The 22022-nt window shown below is 52.4% G+C and overlaps 1 protein-coding gene across 1 annotated transcript; it reads right to left on the reverse strand.

Annotated features, from left to right (window-relative positions):
• Positions 1–294: 294 nt before the first annotated feature.
• On the reverse strand, positions 295–21998 carry EFTUD2 (elongation factor Tu GTP binding domain containing 2). Its single transcript, XM_021539890.3, has 28 exons — positions 21953–21998; positions 21552–21657; positions 20785–20950; positions 20288–20366; positions 18162–18237; positions 17556–17621; positions 17281–17316; positions 16364–16454; positions 15416–15498; positions 14781–14947; positions 13650–13774; positions 12027–12090; positions 11584–11674; positions 10642–10777; positions 10227–10354; positions 9014–9207; positions 8755–8866; positions 8369–8509; positions 7822–7923; positions 7251–7333; positions 5547–5633; positions 5164–5290; positions 4625–4712; positions 4161–4279; positions 3679–3773; positions 2440–2593; positions 1425–1532; positions 295–857 (listed from the first exon to the last, which is right to left on the reverse strand). The coding sequence occupies exons 2-28, from the start codon at positions 21654–21656 to the stop codon at positions 762–764; spliced, it is 2919 nt and encodes a 972-aa protein (XP_021395565.1). The 5' UTR covers position 21657; positions 21953–21998; the 3' UTR covers positions 295–761.
• Between the last annotated feature and the right edge of the window lie 24 nt (positions 21999–22022).

Here is a 22022-nt window from a genome sequence, read left to right on the forward strand (position 1 = left end):
AGAGGGAGCACCAAAAACTTCTCAGATCATGAGCACCTGATGAAATCCCTGAAAACTTGGCAAGACTGAGCAAGAAAGGAAAAGAATAGGCCTGGGGTGGCTGGTTCATTCAGTACCACAGGCAGGAGTGGGAGACTGGGAGACAGGGAGTCCTTGGGAGTGGTACAGTGCTGAGGCCAGGGGGAACTGGGGCTGAAGGTGGGAGAAATACTGACTGCGTGTACTGGAAGCACCGGGAAAGCAGAGCCTCCCCCAACACTGCCATGTCTGGGCACAACCAGACTAAGCCCAGCCTGGAAGTTTGTACTAAACGTTTAAAAGGGCTCAAAACAGGGGTACAGAAAGGTCAAAGCCACATCTCTCCTCCCGGGGAGGCTGTAAAGCACTGTCCCCCCAGCATCCCCCCTTTCTCAGCTGCCTGAAATGCTTGACAGAGTTGAGGCCCAGTCCTCAGGAATCCATCCTGACACTGCTCAGCTCCGTGAGCTGGAGGAGCCTATCCAAAAGGAAAATCTCACTGGAGGCAACAGCAGCTGGAGACTAACAATACAAAATAGATCAGGGCTCGGGGTGTGGGCTGCTCCCCGTCTGGAAATGCCCACAATTGGTCCATGGAGGCTCCTACAGCCATGGGAGTGACCTAAGGAGCAGCTCCCTGCCTGCCCTGAGCCTCCAGGAGCCAGGGCTGGGCAAGCAGGGATGCAGAAGGAGCAGGAGGTGCCAGCCAGGGCTCGGGTCAGCCCCCATGCCAGGGCAGCAGGTTACATGGGGTAGTTGAGAACGACGTCTTGCTTGGCCAGTTCCAGCAACATGGGGTCGTCGAAGAACTTGCTGATGCTCACGTCCTCACTCAGGCCCTGCAGGTAACACAAAGCCAGGGTTATTCCCCATACAGCCACTGCCCAGAGAGCCCACTGAAAAGACCTTGTGTCCCACAGCAAGATAAATCTTCAGGCTCCAAAAAAAGCACGAGGTGCTTCTCTGCAGCTTGAAGGCATCTAACACTCCTCAGGAACCTGCAAATATGTGGTTTCTACTGCTGAGCACATCTACCAGCTCACTGCTCCCCACAGGAGGGCTTGATTCCCTCTGCTCCTCTGTATCCCCTCAGCCCAGCTCACTAAAGCAGCACAGAAACCAGTTCTGCTGTTTCTGCTGGACAAGGGAGCTACACCAGGCCACTGAAGGCTCAGAGGGGCTGGGAAGGGAGCAGGGCTCAGCAGAGCCCACAGGATCCTGTTTTGGACTGGAGTCACTGATGGGACTGACAGGCTCTGACGGGCAGCTCGGGGGAGGTCCTGGGGCACAAAGGCCATCAGACCACGCTGGGAACACAGAGGGGATGTGGCACAGCCAAGGGACAACACTGCAACTGCTCAGCTGCTGGGACAGAGGCACACCACAGGGATTTGTCCCAGACACACCTTCCTGCGCCTGGTCTTGATCATGAACTCCCTGGCCAGGTGTGGGGCTGGCTGCGGCTCCAGCGGCCGGATGACGATGCTCTTGTCCAAGGGGTCACCAGGCACAATCTGAAACACAGGGCCAGGGTGTGAGCATGATGCTGGGGCTGGTTCAACCTCCTGGAGACACCAGCTGCAACAGGAACCACCCCTGGGCCCCACAGACACCACAACAGCCCATCTGCTCTGCTGGCACACAAACTCATGTCACTGCTGCTGATCATGCCTGTGAGAAGTCAGTAATACAGTGCTGAAAACTCAAGCCAAGGACATGTCCCAGGGACACGTCCCTTCCCCAGGGAGTACTGCAAGACACCATAACACCTCCTAACAGAACAATCCACGCCAGTCCTGGTCAGCACAACCCGCTCCACAAACCAGGCATGCTTATTGTTTCAGAGCTGAGCCTTGGCCATTGACACATCAACCTTCAGGCCAGGGCTCAGACTGCAGCAGCTGTACCCCAAACCACTGTGCACCTCACAGCTGTGGCTCCCACAGGACCTGACACACAAGTGGCCAGAGAACAGTATTTTGTCCCAGACTTTGCTTCCTACAGGTTTAAATCATCACCTCTGAGAGGCAAAGCTGAAGTGTGGCACAGATCAAACTTCCTATGGCAGATCAGTGAGTCTGAGCCTCACTCCAAGACTTCTGCTGCCCAAGCTACAGAGCATGAAGTGGACCCAAACAGGTTCCCTCCTCCCAAGGGGAATGTCCTCTCCCCAGGCACTGCAGGACCCTGACACTCAGCCAGCAGCAGCTCTCAGGACTTCCTCCATAGGACTGGGAGTGATGGGACTTGGAACAAAGCCCTGGCAGACTTGGAACAGCTGGTGCACAAAGCCTCCCCAAGATCCTCTGAGAATGCTCTCCAGAGCTTTCCTGCTCTGTTGGAGCTACGGCACTGAGAGCACCTACCTGGTGCCTGATCCTACCTGCCCCTCCTCCCCATCTCCCCAGGGCATGGACTCACCTGCCAGTGGTGGAAGACAGAGAGAGAGAAGGCTTGTCCCTGCGTGTGTGTCCTCAAGTCTGTCTCAAACCCAAAGGAATCAATGGCTGGGATGAAGGCTTTGATGGTGTAGAGGGGAGAGCCTGGGATCGGAGCATCCTGGGTCACGTGGCCTCTGCAAATGTGCCAAAGGATTAGCATTCCTAGGTGTCAGAATCATGGACTGGTCTGGGTGGGAAGGGACCTCAAACCCCACACAGTTCCACCCCCTCTACCATGGGCAGGGACGCCTTCTACTATTCCAGCTTGCTCCAAGCCCTGTCAACCTGGCTTTGGACACTTTGAGAGATGGGGCAGCCACAGCTGCTCTGAGTAACCTGTGACAGGGCCTCTCCACCCTCACAGCCAAGAACTTCTTCCCAATATCCCAAAATGGGAAGCCATTCCCCCTTGTCCTGGTGTGGCAGCAGCTCTGGCCACAGAGAGCAACACACAACTTTCCCAGGCATCTTCTGGGAAAGGCTGTGAGAAATCAGAGAAAAGAATGAGAAACAATTCTTATCTTATCTTGCTGCACCTGGTATTGTGAACACGTGGAATGTGTTATGGAGATAAGAAACCACCAAAGGGTGGTTTCTTAATTAGCCAATGATGATGGTGTTTTAAGGACCAATTAGGTCCACCTGTAGCAAACTAGGGTATAAAAAGCAATGGGTTTCTTAATAAAGAAAATGATCAGCCTTCTGTAACACATGGGAGTAGTCTATGTCAACCATTACCCAGCCACAGACCTGTTGTGCTCACATCGGGGCACTCCAGGCCCTTTTCCAGCCCTCTTGGAGCTCCTTTAGGCATTAGAAGGGACTCTAGGGTTTCCCTGCAGTCTTATCTTCTCCATGTTGAATCACCCCAGATCTCCCAACCTGTTTTTACACTCCAGCCCCCTGAGCATCTTCCTGGCCTTGTCTGGAGCCACTGAAGGAGCTCCAAGTGCTTCCTGTGCTGGGGCCCCAGGGCTGAGCACAGTGCTTTGTACATTCTCCTCTCTGACACTCAGGAAGAACCAGGCACAACCCAAAGGCTGAGTGTGACCCTGAACTTCCCTCCCCACGCCGCTCGGGGCCAGGATCAGTCAGGAAGCTTCCAACTGTCACTTCACAGAGACTTCACTCTCTGCAGCAGTGCCAGGAACTCTCCAACAGCCCAGATCCCAGCACTGCTGCTCTGCAAGCCCCACTGCTGGCAGCGGGAGCAGCTCACCTGCGCCGGGCCAGCACTGTGTACACGGCGGACACGCAGTCAGCAGGGGCCTGGACCTCCACGAAGTAGTAGGGCTCCATCAGGCGAGGGGTGGCCTGTGAGGGGACAGGGACACGAGCCACTGAGCCTCTTGGAGCACCAGCACAGCTCAAGTTCTCTGGTCAAACTCAGCGTCTGATGAGATTGCAGGGTTCCTGCTGCCCCACGACTGCCCAAACCAACATCACGAACACTGAAAGGACCTTTTCCCCTCTGGGCATGAGTCACATGCCTCCCTCTCCACCATGCCCACCCTTCCCAGCAAGCCCAGCAGGAAGAAGAAGGGGAGAGTGAGCAATGCACACCAGACTGCAATGTAGGGCTGCAGGACTCGTGTGCCAGCCCACAAGGGCGCTGCAGACATTGATGGGTGAATGAGTCAGTGTGCACCCACACCCCTGGGCAGCTCCGTGGGCATCAGCCCAGCACAGACAAGCCCTCACCATGAGGAAGGCAGAGTACACAACCCTGCGGGCCGTGGGGATGATCTGCCCTCCACCCCTGTGCAAGGGCTCCTGAGCAATCACCGCGTCCAGGATCTTGAACTTCACATTGCGGATCACTGCGGAGGGAGAGATGACAGCCAGTGACCCTGGGGGACGTTCTCTGCCAGCACCAACCACATCCCCAGATGCCCAAACACCCAAAGCTACCAGCAGTTCTCCTGAATCTAATTCCAGCAGGGAATGCATCACCACGTCATAACCCTGCATATCACAGAATCATGGAGTCATTTGGGTTGGAAGGAGCCTTAAAGCTGATCTAGTCCAGCTCCTTGCCATGGGCAGAGACACTTTCCACTAGACCAGGCTGCTCCAAGCCTGTTCAGCCTGGAACACCTGAATGCTTACAGATGGAAGAATTTAACCAATCTCATTGTCTCTATTTCCCCACAGGTCCCACTTACATTCATCACAAAGGGGCCCTTCCCTGGTCCCCCACTGGAAGCCCTGCACGATGCTGTCCTTCACTGAACCCAGCAGAGACTTGTCCACCTAGAGACAGACAGACAGACACCTTCAGAGACCACACTTCCTCACAGCCAGTAACACCCAGTGTTTAAAAGCCAGTTTCCAAAACAGCAGCAGTGCTCCCCTGTGCCCCCAGTGTCCACCCCTCCCTCTCACAGTTCAAGAGCATTAGCACTATATAATTTCTAGAGCACTATAAATTAAGAGCCCACATTTTGGTGATCCTGAAAGGCAAGGCCATTGGTTGCAAGTTTTGGCAAATTGAGGACACTGGCCCAAACAGCAACACCTGAAAAATAACAGGTGACCTGGTAACAAGTGTGGGATAATTCTGGGGAAAGAGCAGCAGGTCTGAGCTGTGGCAAACAATGAGCACCCCAAAGGCACCAGGGCCTTGCTGAAGTTCTGGCAGGAGTGGGCACCTCCTGGCACCACAGGACGAAGGTCTCACTGAAGAGGGGCCCCCACCCCTCACCTCTGAGGGCAGTGTGTCATCCACCAGGATGTTTGGGCCAGTGGCATCTGGCCCAAAGGCCCAGATGGAACGGGCAGCCAGCAAATCCCAGTCGTATTTGGTCTGGAAGAATTCACCCAGCTTCTTTCTGACAGAGAGAAAGGGAAGAAGCTTTAGGAAACAGGAATCTGACCTGTACTCACCATGTATTTACAACCCTGTTCTCTTCAGGCACAAAACAGTCTCAGCCAGAGATGCTTACAGACTGGCTGGCAGGAAAACCAAACCAGGATCCCTGCCCCGAGGCTGCTGCCTGATACTGTGCATCCTGCAGATTCCAGCATCCCCTTCTTCCCCAGGTATTTACTTCCAGCTGGCCTCCTGCTCTCCCAGATCACTCCTACCTGTTCCATGTTATCTGCACCACTTCATTCTCAATGTCCTCTGCCAGGCCCTTCTCCAGGGGCTCAGCAATCATCGTGATCTTGTTCCTGAGGAGAGACAGCCACCATCAGCCACAGTGATGGAAACGGGACTAACTGGGAAGACCACAGGGACTGGCAGCCCTGGAGGGGCTGGGATGTGTCCAGAGAAGGGAATGGAGCTGGGAAGGGTCTGGAGCACCAGGAGCATCTGAGGAGGTGGGGGAATCAGCCTTGAGAAAAGAAGGCTCAGGGGCACCTTGTGGCTCCCCACAACTCCCTGACAGGAGGGGGCAGCCAGGGGCGGGGGTCAGACTCTGCTCCCATGGAATGAAGGACAGGATGAGAGGAAGAAGCCTCAAGTTGAGCCAGAGGAGGTTTAGGTGAGATATTAGGGAAAATGTCTACACAGCAAAGGTTGTAAAGGCCTGGCACAGTAGCCAAGGGCAGTGGTGGAGTCATCATCCCTGGAACCATTGAAAAAACATGTGAATGTGGCACCTGTAGATATGGTTTAGTGGTGAACATGAGGTTGGTGCTGGGTTGACAAATGGACTTTAGGGTCTTTTCCAACCTTACTAACACCACAATTCTGTGATTCTCTGCCTGCACCCAGCTTGGATGCAGTTGGGTTGATGAAGCCACCTGCATCCACTGCTGTTCCCATGTCCCTGTGAACACAGCCCAAGTGCTCAGCCACTGCTCCCCAAAGCCTGCTCAGCCCCAGAAGGAGACAGCTGAGGGACACTGTGGCTCCAGCTCTCCTGTCCTATGTCCAGCCCCTGTCCAGGGCTGCAGGAGGGAGCCCATGGGGTGGGCAAGGTGCCTCTGGGAGCTGCATCTCACACATCAGATGCTGCCTCAGAGAACCCCCCCAACACCTGAAACCTGCCCCCAGCACATGTGCCCAGAAGGTCAAAGCCTGACCTAAGACTGGGAACAACCTGGTCTGGTGGAAGTTGTCCCTGTCCACAGGAGGGCTTGGAACTGGACGGTTTTTAAGGCTGCTTCCAATCCAAACCATCCTGTGATTCTGTGAACACTGGAACCTCTCTGTTCCCAGAAATAGGGCTGCCAACCATGGCGAGATTGTCTCAGAGTAAAGGAAGGCAAAACCACAGGGGAACACAGGAGAGTCAATTTAGCAGATCATGATTTCTCTGAAAATTCAGGTATGAGAACATCCTGTGCACACAGATCTCCCCCATGTTCCCTCCCAGGCCTCCCTCCTCCAATCACATGCACTGTGAGGTGCTGGAGGAGGGAGATGAGAGCAGCTGCAAGGCTCCAGGGCATCACTGGGAAGAACAAATCCAAGATTACATATGGATAAGAGAAGACATAGCTCTTGCTCATGAAACTGCTGGGGGAGTTATTGAAGGCAGCACTGGGCTCTTTGGCACCTGCTCCAGGATCCCAGAACACCTCTCAGAGCTGCTGAGAAGGTGTGACACTTAGGGAAAAAGGAGGATGTGGATCTGCCTTTATTCTCTCCATTCTCAGAGCTCCTACACAGCACAGGAACATCCCTGGGACTCTGGTGTGTTCCTGAGGAGTTCAGGTCAATGGGACATTGCTCACTCAGGCATGTGCCACTTGGTGGACAACAGCCAGTGGGAACAGCCCCCTTGGAGGGATGGACCCTCCCTCTGTCCCCTCCCATCCCAGCTCACCCAGGGCCCTTACTTCTTGTTGGGTGTCTCAGCAAAGCACTTCAGGGAGGATGTTTCCACCACTGTCTCACAGAACGTCACCACTGGATCAGCCACCTAAAAGAACAAAAGGTTTGTAAGGTTTTCAGGGTTTTTTTTTTTTTTTTTAATACTGTTTGAAACCTCAGAACACCTAGAAGGAAAAACCGGTTCAACTGGCATTGTTTTAATCAGGGTTGTGAATGAAACACTGAGGCTTTCAAATTTAAAAACAGGAAAACTTAAATCCAATTCCAGATATGAAAAATCCTGCTCAATTTATTTATTTGATGCTAGTCAGGCAATGGCTGAAGCACAGGAAGGCTGGAATATGGAAAACTCCTCTCCAAGCCAATGTGCCACTCTCAGTCCCACTGGTGTGACAGTCAGGCTGTAAGAGGACTTTTTACACCCTAACAGCCTTTTTTAAAATTTATTTTACTTTTACAGGAACGTGACAAAATCCATGCTGTATGTTCAGATATCTTTTTCTCATCCTTCTGAGAGAGAGGACCAAAACCCTCTCCAGGGCTTCCAGGGGGAAAATCCCTCTCTCACTCCCTCACCTTGATGTCGATCTCGGAGTACATCTTCCGCAGGTCGTGCATGACACAGTCCAGGTACAGCTCTCCTGTTCCCAGGATCACGTGCTCCCCAGACTCTTCCACCTGGAAGAGAAATGAGGGATTCAGCTGCCCCCCTGCTCACAGCTCCTGCCTTCCAGGCTCCTACTCAAGCCTGAGGAAGGATCAGCCTTAAATACACTTGTTCAGAGTCAGAACACCCCAAGGAAAGCTCCCACAGCCTTTTCCAGGAGGAAGTGCTGCTGGGCTCTGCAGAAAGCTGCTTCCCTGGCACAGCAGGGTGTGTGTTTTTCTGCTGGATTTACACTTTTCTGCTATTTCTACATAATTTATGAAATCAAATGTAACAGCATGAAAAGACCCACAACAAATGTAATAACCTATAGTAAAAAACCTGATTATTTTGAAGATCAGCCCAGAGGCTGCCCCAGCACTGGCTGGAAACAGCCACACACACACAGACTCACAGAACAGTTAAGGCTGGAAGGGACCTCTGGAAATCATCTAATCCAAGTGCTCCCAGCAGTACCTTAGTTGTAAGTGAGGGGTAGCTCTTGTTGACTTTGCGGAGACCATCCAACATTTTGGGGAGCTCTGAGGGGTTGACTGGCTCCACAGCTATTTTGATAACAGACGTGGTGTTGAACTTCAAGGGACGGAAGATCTGAGCCTGGAACCAGAGAGGACAAAGAGCTGAAACTGCATCCCTACATATCCTCAGGGTAATACACAGCATCTGAAGCTCTTCTCCTTCCCTCAGTGCCTCTTGTGCCCTGGCATCATGTCAGACAGGAATTCTTTAGCCTCACCATGGGAGCAGACAGGGATTCTTTAACCCCACTAGAGGAGCTTTTGGGCTGCACCCCATCTCCTTGCCTCCCTGGAAGGCTGAGCAGTGCCAGCCAGGCCCAGTACCTCCTCATTGCCCCGAGGCTCTGTCACAGTGGCCGTCTTCACGATGGGCTGGTCCACGCCCTCGATCAGCACCCAGTTGCCAGCAGGAACTCTGTTCACCTCAATGTGATACCTGAAAGGCAAGAAAGCATCACTGCAGCCTCAGACCTTCCAGCACCTTCCTCCTCCCTCTCTCTGGCAGCTCTCCCTCCCTCCCAGTCCCTCACCCAACTCCAGCTGACTCCTCTCCCAATAAGCACATTGCCAGAGCTTTCTGTACCTTGCAACTGAGATCCAGAGGCGTCCGACGGTGCAGATCTGGGAATCCTCCTCATCTTCCAGGGTGTAGTTCTCCCCAAGGACCTTCACAGGCTGCCCAGCATGGATGGTGCCACTGAGCACCCTGCCAAAGGCGTGGAACTGGACACCATCATCAGTGCTGTACATTTTGGTCGTGTGACACATCAAGGGACCCTTCCCGTGACACAGAGAAACAGAAATTAGCTTCTTCCAAACACAGTCAAGAAACAGACACAGACCTGGCAGGACTGGACTTTAATGATCCTTGTGGATCTCTTTCAACTCAGAATATTCTATGATTTGTGGATAAAAGGGATAAACGGGCTGGAATTTAGAAATAATTGTTTTGATTCATCAAGTCCTTCAGTTCCTGCCACTGGAAACCCTACATCTCCTTGCCCTGTATGGAAAACCCTGGAATGACTATGGTGGACTGCTCTGGAGCTCCTGTCCTTACTCCTGTAGAGCACCAAATGGTGGCTGGAACATAGCCATGAGGAAAAATGTCACCTGCTGGTCTGCAAACCTGCTCAGGGTAGAGCACCTGAGCCCCTCAAGATCACAGCTTCCAGTGCCACAAGGTCACTCCATACTGGTGATGTGGTAACAGTCACCACTGTGGAGTTTTATGTGGATAATCACAACTCATTAAAATAATTTTCTCTGCAGACATCAGAGCAAAAGTCACAGGCAAATTTCTCACTCAGCTGCCAGCGTTGGTGGCTCCAGACAACTCCAAATGACAGCTCAGTGCAAGCTGTTGGAGGAGGAAGGGTTTGCAGGGCTGGGAGAGGAAAGGTGCTGACTAACTTAACACAGGGTTATTTTTATCAGCACCATGCAGTTTTTTAGAGTTTGGAGAGAGAATCAAACTTCAAGGAAAAGGGACAAAAAGACTGCAAAAAGACACAAAACCACCCTGCAGCTCCCACATGCTCTGGAGCCCTGACCTAGTCCTGTTCTTCTCTGAACACTGTGAAACAATTCCCTCTCTCCAGGGCTGCCCTGGCAGGCAGCTGAAGCTCCTTGGAGTGAAGAGATTTGTTCCAATGTTGGATGAGAGGTTGCAGAGTGCTGCAAGTCGAATCTGTGCAGATAGCTGGCTGGGAGGCAGCTGCCCTGGCAGGGCAGGGGGAGCAGAGCCTGTCAGCCTTGGTTCTGCACACTCAGAGCAAACAGAGGAGTTTCCTTACATCAGGGTCGCACTCGCTCATGGCCTCCCCCAGGTCGGAGTCGACACCGCCGGTGTAGGTGTGCTCAATTTTTGTCTTGGCCCCCACTTTTGGGGAGGGAATGTGCTGCACACACATGTCCACAAAGCCTGCAACAGAACACTTGGTGAGGACAGGGTTAACCAGTGTAGAGGAAAGAAATGGACTCCATAAACACAAGGCAGAGCCACAGTGACTGCAGCGCCCACAGCAGCAGGGGAGAGGTGAGCAGTGTCTCAGGCTGTCCTGTGGGCAAGTGGTGTCATAGTTTAGATTTGGGAAATTGAGCAGATCTGTGCAAGTTAGCACTCCTTGGCCAAAATACAACCCTCACCTCTTGGTGTGAGGTACTGGGGATATAAGAAGGATTGTGGAGGGGAAGACAAACAGCTTGTACCTGTGAACTCCCCAAAGAACTTCTTGCAGACGAGCCGCAGCAGGGGCCGGATGTTCAGTTTCAATTCCTCTTTGGTCAGGTGGATGCCAAGTTCATCCAGAGTCCTGGGCAGGGTTGTGTCCACATCCCCCACCACCTGCAAAACAACAAGTCTCACTCTCAGGTTCACTGTGGGGGTCCCAGTCAGTAACTCCCCAGTGCAGTAACACACACCAGCCACCACCCGCAGGGCTCTGGACCTGCACTGGTTTATAGCTCACACAAGAGCCAGATGGGTCAAATCATAGAATTGTGGAATCATTAAGGCTGGAAAAGCTCTCTAAGATCATTCAGTCCAATAATTTCCCCAGCACTGCCAAGGCCACCACTAAATCATGTTAGTCCCCATGTGCATTTACACGGCTTTTAAATCCACCCAGGCATGGTGACTCCACCACTGCCCTGGGCAGCTGTGCCAGGACTGGACAACCCTCTGGGGGAAGAAACTTTTCCTAAACTCCAATCTAAACCTCCCCCTGCACAACCTGAGGCCATTTCCTCTTGTCCTGTCCCTGTTCCCTGGGAGCAGAGCCCAACCTTCCCCAGCTGCCCCATCCCATCAGGGAGTTGTAGAAAGCAAAAAGGTCCCCCCGAGCCTCCTTTTCTCCAGGCTGAGCCCCCCAACTCCTCCTCATCTGACTTGAGCTCCGAATCTTTGCTCCAAGTCCAAGCACTGTCACTTGGCTGCTATCAGAGCACACAAGGAAGAGCAAGGACTGTTCTATTCACTGCAAATACGGTGCTGCACTTGCAGGAAATAATGATTACTCTGCACCCCCAAGGCCACCCTGTGCAGATCCTGCTGGAAAATGGGACAGGACCAGACCCACCAGCCAGCACCCAGTGCCCAGCTCCAGCTGCTCCTGCCTGGAGCTGTGGGAGGGAGAATGATCCAGCACAGACCTGAGCCAAGATCTTGTACAGGGGCTCCAGAATGAACTCCACAAAGCTGCGCTGGGAACTGCTCGTCGGGGCCTTCTTGGTGAACTTGCGGCTGTTGAAGACCAGAGAGGTGAGGAGCAAGACCTGCAGCCTGCCAGCAGCCCTGCACAGCCTCTGCTCCTCCCAGCTTCTCCTCTTCTCCCTCCCAATCCCCTGGGCAGCTGGCAGGGACACATGGGTCACACTTTCTCCAAATGAAGGCCAAGCTCCTGCTTGCGGGATTCAGGAGGGCCACATGGATTCACACTAGCCAGGAGGCCTGACTCAACCCTTCCCAGATACCACTCCACCACAGGATCACAGGGCCAGGAGTGACCTTGGGTGGTCATCTAGTCCACATTTTACAGGGAAAGGAGGGCAAACCCAGGAATAAAGCAACATTAAAACATTTAAAGAGTTCTTACGTCTTCGGGTTGAAGTAGATGTCGCCCCAAAGCCGCTTTGCAAACTCCTGGTAATTGATGTCTCCTAAAGGAAAAAGCATATCAAAAAGCCTCTCAGATGTCACTGCTTTTTTCTTAGCTTAGAAATCTTTATATTTTGGCTTTTAAAAGAAGCCTGAGGATTCAATTTAATGAACTGATGCTGATGAGTGAATGCCTCATCCCAATTCTGAGTAAAAGATTAAGCACTGTCCTGGGGAGATCAGGCAGAGATGAGCAGAAAGAGTCCACTGGGGATGTCCCCAGCAGCCCAGGAACACTGCAGTTCACAGACTGACTTCCCAGGAACACTCCAGCTCTCTGCTACCCACGGGGTCAGAGCTGAGGAGCGCTGCAGGAGCACAACCTCATCTGCTGCACTTCCAAACAAGAATGCTGTGACTGCTGCTGCAGTGCCAAGGTGCTGGGATGGCCTCCACCTGCCAGCCCTGCAGGCTCAGCAGCAGCATTTTCTGCCTTGCTGAACATCTCCAGCTTCCCTTCTCTTTCTCAGGGAGCATACAGACAAACACCCTGCCGAAGGTCCAGCAGAGCTGGCTGTCACGGTGAATTTACAAATACCAAGACAGAATGAGAACCTACAGCAGGTTCCAAACAAGCTTTTGCTGTGAGCAGCAAGGAATTGCCTGGTGGCTGCAGTTTGGACACTGATGCTGCTCTAACTCTTAGCTGACATGTGGTGGCTGCACATACAATTCCTGGTGACCACAATCCACTATTCCCAATTCCAAGCACCCATTCAGCTCCTGCCTTCCCCACCCGGTTGGCATCTCCTCCCAACTGTGCTGTCCTCAGCTCCCCAGGGAGGGGTCTCACCCCAGCAGGCTCTGAGTTAATGCTGTGACACTCAGGGAGCTCATTTATTGCTCCAAACTCTCAGGACACGTGACAGTCCTGACACCATCAGTCCCTGACCTCTACAACTTCATCCTCCCTCAGGCCAAGTTCTATGCAAGAGCTGGCCCAGCTGCTTTACAACCTCCTTCTTCCCCTGCTCTCAGCTCCTACAAATCCCCAAATTCCCCAGTGGGGGACTTCAAAACCTGGGCTGTGCAGCTGCTAATGCCAGCACGGAGCCCGCTGCTACACGCGGCAGATTGCCTTGAGTGGGCACCTGGGGAGCAGAAAATTAAATCCAGGCCAGAAAAAGAGAGTTTCTTAAAAAAGAAAGAGGGCAAGAGTGCAAAACCTTGTGGGCAAAGCTTGTGCCCAGCTGCAGCTGAGTCTCAGACTTTTGGGAAAAGGCAGGAAGAGCTTAACTGCTTCGCTCCTGAGCTGCTGACAGGGAGGCAAAGCACAACACACACACACCTGCCTTCAACTGCTTGTTATTTCTGCTTAGGGTATGAAAAAAGTCTTGGCTTCTGACTCAGGAAACATTTATCAGGAGAAAATATCTTGCTAAAACTGTGTTTCTGCTTTTTAACCCCCGAGGCTCAGCTCTGCAGCACCACTCAACCCTCAGCAATTCCAGAACACAAACACTGGCCATGTGCAGGGGAAGCTGAATGGCTTAGAAAACCCCCACAAGAAAGGTTGGGAAATGAGATGTTGAAGTGCACCAGGTTTCTGGCTAATCCTCACCATATGTGTCTGCATAAATCTTTGCAAAAGACCCCAGTGTGAAGCAGATGCTGTACTGAGAGCTGGAGAAGCACACGTTCCCCAGAAGGGGAGACAGCACGAGGTTCTCATCGGTGGAATACATGCTGAGAGGAGAAAAATAAAATCAAATCAATGTTATGAACCAAAGAAGACACTTCAGCCCACTTCCCACACCCTACAGCAGTGACAGGCATGGAGCCTGCATTGCCAAAAAGCAGCTTTAAACAGGCTGTAGCTTGCTTGCCATCAGAATCTCAGGGTCAGGAACATTTTCTGCCTATAAATTTCAAGCATTAATGCAAAGATTTAAAGATCCTAGAACTAAAAAGTTACCAGCACAAATGCTTAGGATTTTTTATCTGGGATAACTTTTCTTCCTCTAAAAAAGCAGCCAAGTTGGTCAACCAAATAAGGGAAAAGATAATACAGGGATATAATTTAATCCAAACAGGTTTAATGAGCTCACAGCCATGCTAGGCAGGGTGAATTACCCTGCTCCCAGCTGCCTGATGCAAGCACACACTGAACAGAGACATGCCAGGGAACTTGTGTGCAAACACACACACACACTTGGAGGGCAGAATACTGTTAAGAAGTCCCTGGATGCAAAAGAACCCACAGAAATGATGCATAGCTGCTAAGATGTCCCTCCCTCTCCTGGGCAGGGCTGACAAGGAGATTGGACTGTGTCAGTACCATAACTGTTCAGGAGTTGAGACAGCAAATCCTCTTTCAGTTTTGTAGCAAGTACTTAGGAGCTTTGAGACATCTCAACCTTGAATTTGGGATACAACCTGGATAATTTCAGTGTATTTGATACATTTGGGAGCACAAACTCCCTGTTGTGGTCATATGTCCATTTTCTCTACTTTTTAATAGAGGGAAAATGAAATGGGGTGGGGGAAATTAAATCCCCTGGAGTTTGCCACGAAGAGCCAGTCCTGCTTAATTCAATGTATCACCTGAGATGAACTCCCAGTGGTTCTTCCTGGCCCATTTTCTATTACTCAACACATCAAGAGACAAACTGGTGAGTTTTCAGGCACGTGCAGGGCTCACAGAGAGCCATGGGACAGGGACAGCAGCACTAACTAACCCAAGCAGCCTCACCTGATCAGACCATTAACTTCATCTACGATGTGTCTGAGTTTGTAATAAGCATCTGTGGGGGGCAGTTTCAGCTCCAGGATGAGTCGGTCGATCTTGTTGATGCACACAGTCACTGCCAGCCTCTCCTGCACCGCGTGCTTGATCAGCCTCTCTGTGTTCAGCATCACCTGTGGGGAGCAGCGAGCTCAGAGCCCCAGGAAAGCCTCCCCAAAATGTTATCTGGGGCATGAGAGGCAACCAGTGACCCTTACTCTGCTGCCAGGCTGCAGAATGCCCGAGCTCAGCAACCAGCTAATCCTCCTGAAATTCACAAATAGGTGCTAACCCAACCAAATTCCCTGAATTCAACCCTGTGGACATCTCTGATATAAATAACCTGCTCAGTTTTAGGGGTCATGGGGATGGAGATGCACACAAGTCAGACAATCAGCCTACAGGCCACAGCATCACATCAGTCTGGACACAGCAGCCACAGGCTTGGCTGCCTGTTCAGATGGAAAACACCCTCACTTCCCAAACTGTCCTTCAAAAACCCTTCACCCCAGAAAGCTGAACCCATGCCAGGCCTTCATGCTAGGGCAGGAGCACAGACTCCAGAGGGAGGGAGGAAAGTCCCAGGAGAAGGTGGCACTCACCCCCTCGGCCGCATCGATGAAGAGCACGACGCCATCCGAGATGCGAAGGCCGGCTGTCACCTCGTCAGAAAAATTCACATGACCTTCAAAACCACACAAAGCACAGTGAGAAGCACAGTGAGAAGCACAGCGAGCCCTGTGCAGCAGCAGCACACAGCCTGGGAAGCTGTGGGGCTCTGCAGATTCCTCTGGTTGCTGGTACCCAGAGAGGCAGAACGGAGACGGTTCCTCCTCAGACCTGGGAGCAGCTGCCAGAGCTTCCCGTGGGGATTTAGCCTCAGCTCCAATGCTATTTTTTGAGAATGCACACAACTTGTTTAACAGGCACTTTTCCTCACATTTGTGACTGTTTTTTTCACAGCTCTGTGCAAGTACTTCGGGAAAAGGAGGAAGATTTAATCTCAAAGACAACAGATGCTTCTCCCCCCAGCCTCCTCCTGTGCTCTAACCTCCCTCACCCTGAGCTGTAGCTCAGCAGATGTGTCCCAAGACCCTCTTCCCTAAAGTTTCTTACAAGTTGATCTGTGATTGTTCCCTCTGCACAAGCCTGTCAAGAGCCTGAGGAATTTGCCGAGTCTCACTGTGAGGCAACAGCATTTGAGCAAAGCAGAGTCCCCCTGTACATGGCAATAAATACCTGGAAAGAAAATTCTACCTGTGCTGCTTGAGTGAAACACCTCTTCAGCCTCACCAGCCCCCAATTAGGGCAGCTAATCACAGACATGAGCCTGACTTGTCCCTGCCCACGGCAGGGGGTTGGAACTAAATGGACTTTAAGGTCCCTTCACCCCAAACCATCCCTGGGTGATTATGGGTCACTACTGCTGGAAGTGACTTCACAGGAATGAACTCAGCTAAGGGCTCAGGACTAGGCTGGAGTCAACTGTAAAATGTACAAAACACAGCTAAGTGCTTCCCACAGCAGGATTTTCAGCAATGCACAATCACCTGGAGTGTCAATGATGTTGAAGAGGAAAGACTTTCCTTTGGTGTCTGGCAGGACAATCGTCACTGGGGTGCTCTTGATCCCCACACCCCTCTGAAACACAGGAAACCAGAATTACAGTAATTACAGTAAAAAAATAAACAAAAGGATCACCGTGTACAGAAACACAAGGATCACAACACACAGATATATAAGATGATCAGGGAAAAATCAGAAAGATGGATAGAAGTAAACATTCATCGTGGAAGAGAGTAATAACCTCAGATCACCAAAGCACCCAGCCCAGCTCTCCCATCTGCACTGGTCAGACTGGTGAGCCACCACTGCACCCTCCACAGCTGATCTCAGCTGAGGAGGTACTACAGGCAACAGCTGAGACAGAATGTGGGTGTTTGTTTGTGCTTTCACCCTCTGCTGCCACCAAGTTACACCTCAAAGTACAAGATTTGATCACACAGAGTATAAAGTATAAACACTGAGAGGAGAGAAAAAAATGCTTCAAAAGATTGTTCTGGTCATGACACAAAATAACATTCCCACTCATGCCCAACCACATGGAGTCAGAGCTAAGGAAAACAAGCAGAAATGTATTTATTTGGAAATAATTTTTTCCTCATCTACCACTGCTACAAATCATTTCGTCCTTTTTCTCTCAAAGAAAGTAACAATTAACCTCAGACTGGAGTCTGCTGTAGATTTAACATTACACAAGTTACAAAATCATACATGGAGATAAGGGAAGGAAGTTGGATCAGGAATCTTCCTGAGGCAAACAAGAGGAGCAGATTGTTTTATTGATAAAGAAAATAACCAAAATGTGAAAGGCAGAGAAAGGCATTAAAATGGACCAGGAAACTGCCTACAACAACTGTGAGTGAAGCATGATACAACTGGATAAAATCACTAGAAGACCACTCACCTCCTGCTCTGTGAACAATATATCAGTGTAGCAGAGCTGCAAAGGCAAAACAAAAATCAGAGAGTCTCACATTTTGGTACCAGATACTCAGTTAGGAGCAGGACACAATAACTCTGACACATCACTAAGGTGACAAGTAAGGGACAAAAGCAGAATTAGGACTGAGCTCTGGCTTCCCAATCCTACATTCCAGTCACTGAAGCACCTTGTCCCCATGCAGAGCCCCCCTCCCCTGGGGTGTAAAAGCCCCCCCGTTGCCAGGGCAGCTCACTCACATCCTGATCGTCGCGCTTCCGGATTTCCGGGTGCGTCTGCTCTATCAGGCAGTCAACAAAGCACGTCTGCAAGAGAGCAGAGACAGGAGACACCTCTCCTCAGACAGACACAAACACAACCCCATCCCTCCAGCAGCAGCACAGAGCACGCTGAGCAGGTTATTGTAAAACCTACAAATTCAACCTACAAAAATATCTACAAATTTCACAGGGAAACCTAGTGCCAGGACAAGGGGGAATGGCCTTAGGCTGCAGGAAGGCAGGGTTAGGTGGGATAGTGGGAAGAAATTCCTCCCTGTGAGGGTGGCAAGGCCCTGGCACAGGGTGCCCAGAGCAGCTGTGGGTGTCCCTGGAGCCCTGGAAGTGCCCAAGGTCAGGCTGGACGGGGCTGGGAGCAGCTTGGGACAGCGGAAGGTGTCCCTGCCATGGCAGGGGTGGCAGTGGATGGGCTTTAAGGTCCCTTTTAACCCAATCCACCCTTGGGTTCTATAAATACGTGCATGAGCAGGAGGAGCAGAAGGTACTGCTGCAGAGAAACAGGGGCCAGGAGGGCTGGCAAAGCAGCAGGTCACCTCACTATCCCTGCATTTTGGACATTCACAGTACCTTGCCATGGTGCAGGTGCCCACACAGAGTCACATTCCGGATCAGCTCCGAGTTGTCCATCAGATCTGCCAGGAAACTGCAGGAACAAAACACAAAAGGCTGTTGGAGGCTTCTGCCGTGTCTAAGAAAAGAAGGTGCTGCTTTTCAGCTACACTTTCTATCCAAGGTGCCCCCTGAATCTTCGCCAAACTTTTATCCTGCCAGTGCCCTGCGGAGGAAGAATCCCACTTTCCAGATGGGGAGGACAAGAGAGTTGGAGTCCCAGACAGATGGCAGTGGGTGGGAGGATACGGAGCTGGTAAAGCTGCCAGCAATTGAATATTATTGAATATTTTTCTTCTCTTCTAGTCAGTACTTGAGCAAAAATCACGTCCATGTACTCAGATGATGAAGCACTTCCACTCAAACCATGGCAGGCAGTCAGGTAAATCGTGGTGCTGGATAACAAGCACCCCATGGAGCTTTGAAAGCAGCCAGGGGCTCCACAGACCATTAATTCTGATTTTCAAGCCTTAAAACAGTGACATTCCAGGGACTTAAGGAATTAAGTATTTTTCAAATCAGCAGCTGAGCTGGTAATGATGAGTTGGTCACTTCTGGATGGATGCTGGCCAAAAGATAATTGAGATCCTAAATTACTAACCCTAAAAAATAAAGGGAGGCTATAAAACATGCAGCCACTGCCAGAGGCCTGCAGAGAATAAGTGCTGTCAAATAATTTCCTTTTTAAACAGATTAAATTTTCACTGATGCAATAGACTTCTTAATGTAAAACATTTTGATTAAGACCTAAAAAATACAGCAATCAATACTAACCCCGATTAAAACCTTCCTAATTGGTCTGAAAATAAGGCTAAATGGGAAATCAATACCAAGCTTGCAGGTTTCTGGCTACATCCCACAAGGAATTTCTCGTGGTCCATCCTAACCATTTATATCAGCAAATAGGAGAAAAATGAATTAATTACAAATGGAATGAGCAGAGCACACAAGGATCAGGGAAGTGGTGGATAATGCAGAGCCCAGGTCAGGGACTGAGCCAAAGCAAGGGCTGAGAAAAACCAGCCCCAGCAGCTCCTGGGCTCTGCTCCAGCTCTGCTGAACCCCCCAGGCACGGAGCACAGCCCCGGGCAGCTGAGGGACCCCTGAGTGAACAGCAGCTCCAGGAACTCCTGTCCCCTCTGGAAAACACTGCTGGGTACCAGGCAGAGGCACTGCTCAACACCAGGGAACTGCTGCTCAGCCACACCTGCTTCTGGGACCTGGAGAGGAGAATTCAAACTGGGAAAAGCCCTGACAGGCCATGAAGTGGTGAGTGGAGAGAGGAGCCCAAGGAGACCCCCACAGCTCCAGCTGTTCACCCCAAAGAGAGACAACACGCACACACACTGCATGTACAGGGCCATGGACCCTACCCACCACAATGCACAGACCAACACTACACTTCTACCAGAAAAAGCCAAGGATGCTTTTTATTCCACAGAAAACTCCTTTGACATATGACATCTCCAATTTTAAATGCATTTGGAATTTTTTCCAAGTTTTCTCCCAGCCCTGGTGTCCAAGAAGCTGCTTTGGGCCACAAGCACAGCACAACTGCTGACTGACACAGCACTCTGCACTCAGCCAGCAGCACAAAAATTCCCAATGGAAACTGGAACAGATGGGACCTAATCTGACCTAATCTGAGAGAGGGATCAACCCAAAATGTCCCAGTATGATGTGTGCTACACACTGACTGTGTGGATATTTAACAGGTTGGGCAGAGCAGCTGTGGCTGCTCCATCCCTGGAAGTATCCAAGACCAAGGCTGGACACTGGAGCTTGGAGCAAGCTGGGATAGTGGAAGGTGTCCCTGCCCATGGCAGGGATGGGTTTTAAGGTCCCTTGTGACCCAAACCATTCCAAGAAGGTTTCCTGAGCCACAAGCTGTTGCTATGGAGCTTGATCTTAGCCCTTTTGTGTGCAACCCTGCCCTGTGCTGCTGGTGGGGAGGGAAAATGTCTGTGAAACAGTTTGTCCTGCACTTCCTCTTGTTTTGGGTTCAGAACCTGGGAACTGGCTGCTCTCAGGTCAGTGGGACACCAAGCCAGAGCCCAGATGTGCCTCCCCAGCCCCACACTCACTCCATCTCGTAGACAGTGACCGGCAGCGTCTGCTCCATCAGGGAGAACTTCTTGGTTTTCACAGGTTTGATAATGGGCTCTGAAACAAGAGACACAACAACAGACTGTTCCCAGAGCCCCTGAACCAGGAATGGCCCCTGGAATGGGGACTTCAGCTGACAACCCCTCAATTTTGTGGCTGACAGATTCTCCCAGCTGTTTGTCAAGGCTGCAGGAGATGGCCACTGCAGGGCCCTTCCAGCTGAGCCATTCCGGTAAAGGAGATCACTTAACTGCATTTACTTCTCCCTTACACAGCTTTCCCATCTCTGCTGATTCCTGTTCTTCCAAGGTACCTTTGGGTTTGCAAAAACCACAAGTGCCCAAATCTGCACACAGCAGGCAGAGCTCCTGAGGCTAGGAGGGGGCTCCAAAGGGGCAGGAGAGAAGGGAAGATTATTTCCCTTTCCAAAGATCCATTAAGAGCCTTCTCCTCCCTCCACCTCCTCCCCACTCACCGGTGAGTGGCTGCGTGTCCTCCTCCTGCACAATGGTCTCCACCTCAGGCCCATAGACCTCCTCTGCCGTGGGGTAGTACTTCTTGTCCTCGTGCAGCACCACCTCCATCCCGGGGTGCTCCTCATCGTGCTCCCCCATGTCATCGTCATCGTCATCATCCTCCAGCTGCAACCAAAGCTCGCCCTGAGCGGCTGTGGGGCCCCCCAAGGGGACAGGCCTGGGGTCACCCCGAGCCAGGACCCCAGTGCAGCCCCAAAGGTGCCCTGGGAGCAGCTCCTGGAGGAGCAGCATGGCTCTGCCCACAGCACAGGATCAGGAACAGCCCCTGGCCTTGCAGGGACACCAGCCCAGGCAGCGACCCCACACAGCACAAGAATCACACCCGGTAACACAACCCCCACCCCACAGGCCATGGGAAGGGGCTCCCCGCCCCTCTGCTCCCCCCGTGTCCGTGGGGTCTTGCTCTGCCTCTCCCCACCAGGATGCGGCTCCCCGCGGCAGCCTCGGCTCCCTCCCGCCGGACACGGACCCCGCCCGACACCAAACCAGCCGAGCACAGCCCGGCCCGCGAGCTCCCAGCAAGGACTCTGCATCTCCCTTTCTGCAGGAACAGCTTTTGTAATCCTTTAAACACCGGCACACTCCGACCCTCGGGCACTGAGCAGAGCCCAGAGTCACACGGGGCGGCAGCAGCCCGGGCCCGTCCCCGCTCCGGCTCCGGGCAGGACGAACCCCGCCGGCCCCGGGGCTCTTTGCCCCGCCTCACCTCGTCCAGGTCTTTGGCCTCTCGGCCCAGCTCGTCGTCGTCATCGTCCGAGTCCAGCTCGGGCCCGATGTAGTTCCCAAACTCGTCGTACAGGTCGGTGTCCATGCTGGGGGGCGGGAGAGGATTGGTGGGGGTGCAGGGACTGCGGGCCGTGACAGAACCGCCTCAGGGCACGGGGCCCCGGCCCTGTCCGCAGCCTCGGCCCGGTCCCGGTCCCGCTCTCCCTCACCCTCACCGGTCCCAGTCCCGGCCCCGGCCCCGCTCTCCCTCACCGCTCCCGCTCTCCCTCACCGGCCCCGGTCCCAGTCCCGTTCCCGCTCTCCCTCACCGGCCCCGGTCCCAGTCCCGTTCCCGGTCTCATTCCCATTCTCAGTCCCGTTCCCGGTCCCGCTCTCCCTCACCTGCCCCGGCTCCGCTCCCGCCGCTGCTCTCGCCGGCGCCGCCGCTGCCGAAGGGCCCCGGGCCGCCCTC

The sequence above is a fragment of the Lonchura striata genome, chromosome 27 (genome assembly GCF_050655825.1).
Source record: "Lonchura striata isolate lonStrDom1 chromosome 27, ASM5065582v1, whole genome shotgun sequence".
In the NCBI taxonomy this organism is placed as follows: Eukaryota; Metazoa; Chordata; class Aves; order Passeriformes; family Estrildidae; genus Lonchura; species Lonchura striata.

Bases quoted from the DNA above. Each gene is read 5' to 3' on its own strand.
- EFTUD2 (XM_021539890.3), bottom strand. From the start codon at position 21,656: ATGGACACCGACCTGTACGACGAGTTTGGGAACTACATCGGGCCCGAG. The intron at 11,675-12,026 runs GTAAGAACTCTT...GGTCTTCAACAG, and splicing joins ATCTACTTCAACCCGAAGAC to CCGCAAGTTCACCAAGAAGG. The intron at 9,208-10,226 runs GTAAGGAAACTC...TGTCACGGGAAG, and splicing joins TGAGCGAGTGCGACCCTGAT to GGTCCCTTGATGTGTCACAC.